General features: G+C 50.0%; 1 protein-coding gene across 1 annotated transcript in view; it reads right to left on the bottom strand.

Annotated features, from left to right (window-relative positions):
- Positions 1 to 585: 585 nt before the first annotated feature.
- The window catches only part of LOC107122449 (cytochrome P450 2F2-like), a gene marked incomplete at its 5' end in the record, with an annotated part of 10,493 nt that continues 9,598 nt past the window's right edge, over positions 586 to 1,480 (bottom strand). Inside the window, one exon of the mRNA XM_015425555.1 lies at positions 586 to 767. Within this exon, the coding sequence (XP_015281041.1) occupies positions 586 to 767 (182 nt within the window). The remainder of the gene's footprint in view (positions 768 to 1,480) is intronic.

The raw sequence follows: 1,480 nt of genomic DNA, 5'->3' as shown, positions 1-1,480 counted from the left end.
AGAAAGAAAGAAAGAAAGAAAGAAAGAAAGAAAGAAAGAAAGAAAGAAAGAAAGAAAGAAAGAAAGAAAGAAAGAAAGAGGGAGGGAGGGGAAGAGGGGGAAAGAGGGGGAAAGAGGGGGAAAGAGGGGGGGAAGGGGGAGGGAAACTGCATTTCCCCCATATCTTGTAGGCATTGTCAGCCAGAGGAAAAGGATTTAGCATTGCTTGATGAAGTGCACAACTAATGAATACCTGGGAAAGGTACATTTGCCTTCAGCACTTTGGGAGGTAGTTAGTACATTTCACAGGTGCAAGAGGACAGATGGTACCCTGCCTTCCTTGGTGCAATTGCCCAGTCTGCAGTGTAGATAAAGTTGGGCACTGGACCCTAGGAAGCATGACCTATATGACCAGCAAGACCAGTACCCCTTTTCTGTTGGCTGATCCTGCCACCCTCAGAAATACAGTCGTCTGCCATTCCTCAGCCTGAATGTCTGTTGCATCACCAGTTCAAGACAGCAGAAAGAGACCTAGGAACCCAGAGCAGAAAGTGAGAGAAAGTTTGGCTCGCCGAAAGCAAGTTGTACAAGGAACGCTGGTGCCTTTCACCGGGGGACGGCCCGGAATTTGTACGGGCGAGGGACGTTCCCTAAGCCACTTATCATTGGCGAGATGTCGATTTCCTCTGTCGGAATCACAGGCTGGAGGGTGAAGCGCTGCACCAGTGTGGTGAGGAAGAGGAAGTTCTCCATGCGAGCCAAGCCCTCTCCGAGACACACGCGCTTCCCTGCGGGGAGAAGATTGCAAGGGTGGGATAGGAAGGCAAGAACAGGTCCCCTTGCTCATGAGTTCTAACACTGGGAGCTACATAAGAAGGGATCTTCACCTTGTAGAACAACCTTTGCCAGAGACTATTCCTCACTTACTACAGCCGATTTGCTGTGGCTGGATTCCAGAAAGGACTTTCCACAGAGCGCCCCCTGAAATCCCTTCCATGGTCATGGCGACCCCTCACAGTGTTTTCAAGTCAACAGACGTTCGGAGCAGTGTTCCCTCTAAGATGAGTTCATGTGAGCTAGCTCACAGTTTTTTAGCCTCCGGCTCACAGATTTTTGTCTCGGCTCGGGAAGGGATGGGGCTCCACAGCAAACTAATTTAGGCAGCAGCCAAATCGCTCGCTCACAACTCTGATGCCAGTAGCAGCTCACAGAAGTAGAATTTTTGCTCGCAAGACTCCACAGCTTAGAGGGAGCATTGGGCACGAGGCTAGTTTTTATTTATACCCCTCCCTGATACGGTCCCAAACACTTTACAACATCATTCCCCACTTCTCAATTTTATCCTCCCATGACGGAGGTGAGACACTGGCCCAAGGTCACCCAGAGAGCTTTCAGAGCAGAGAGGATAACTGAACCTGGGTCTCCCAGAACCTAATCCAGTACTCTAACCACCACACCACACTGGCTCTCATAGACTCTGGTGAAGAAGACTGTCTTTTGC

This window comes from Gekko japonicus, unplaced genomic scaffold (genome assembly GCF_001447785.1).
Source record: "Gekko japonicus isolate JY-2015 unplaced genomic scaffold, Gekko_japonicus_V1.1 scaffold4965, whole genome shotgun sequence".
Taxonomy (NCBI): domain Eukaryota; kingdom Metazoa; phylum Chordata; class Lepidosauria; order Squamata; family Gekkonidae; genus Gekko; species Gekko japonicus.
Note: the sequence above shows the minus strand (reverse complement) of the source record. Positions and strands in the feature narration are given on the sequence as shown.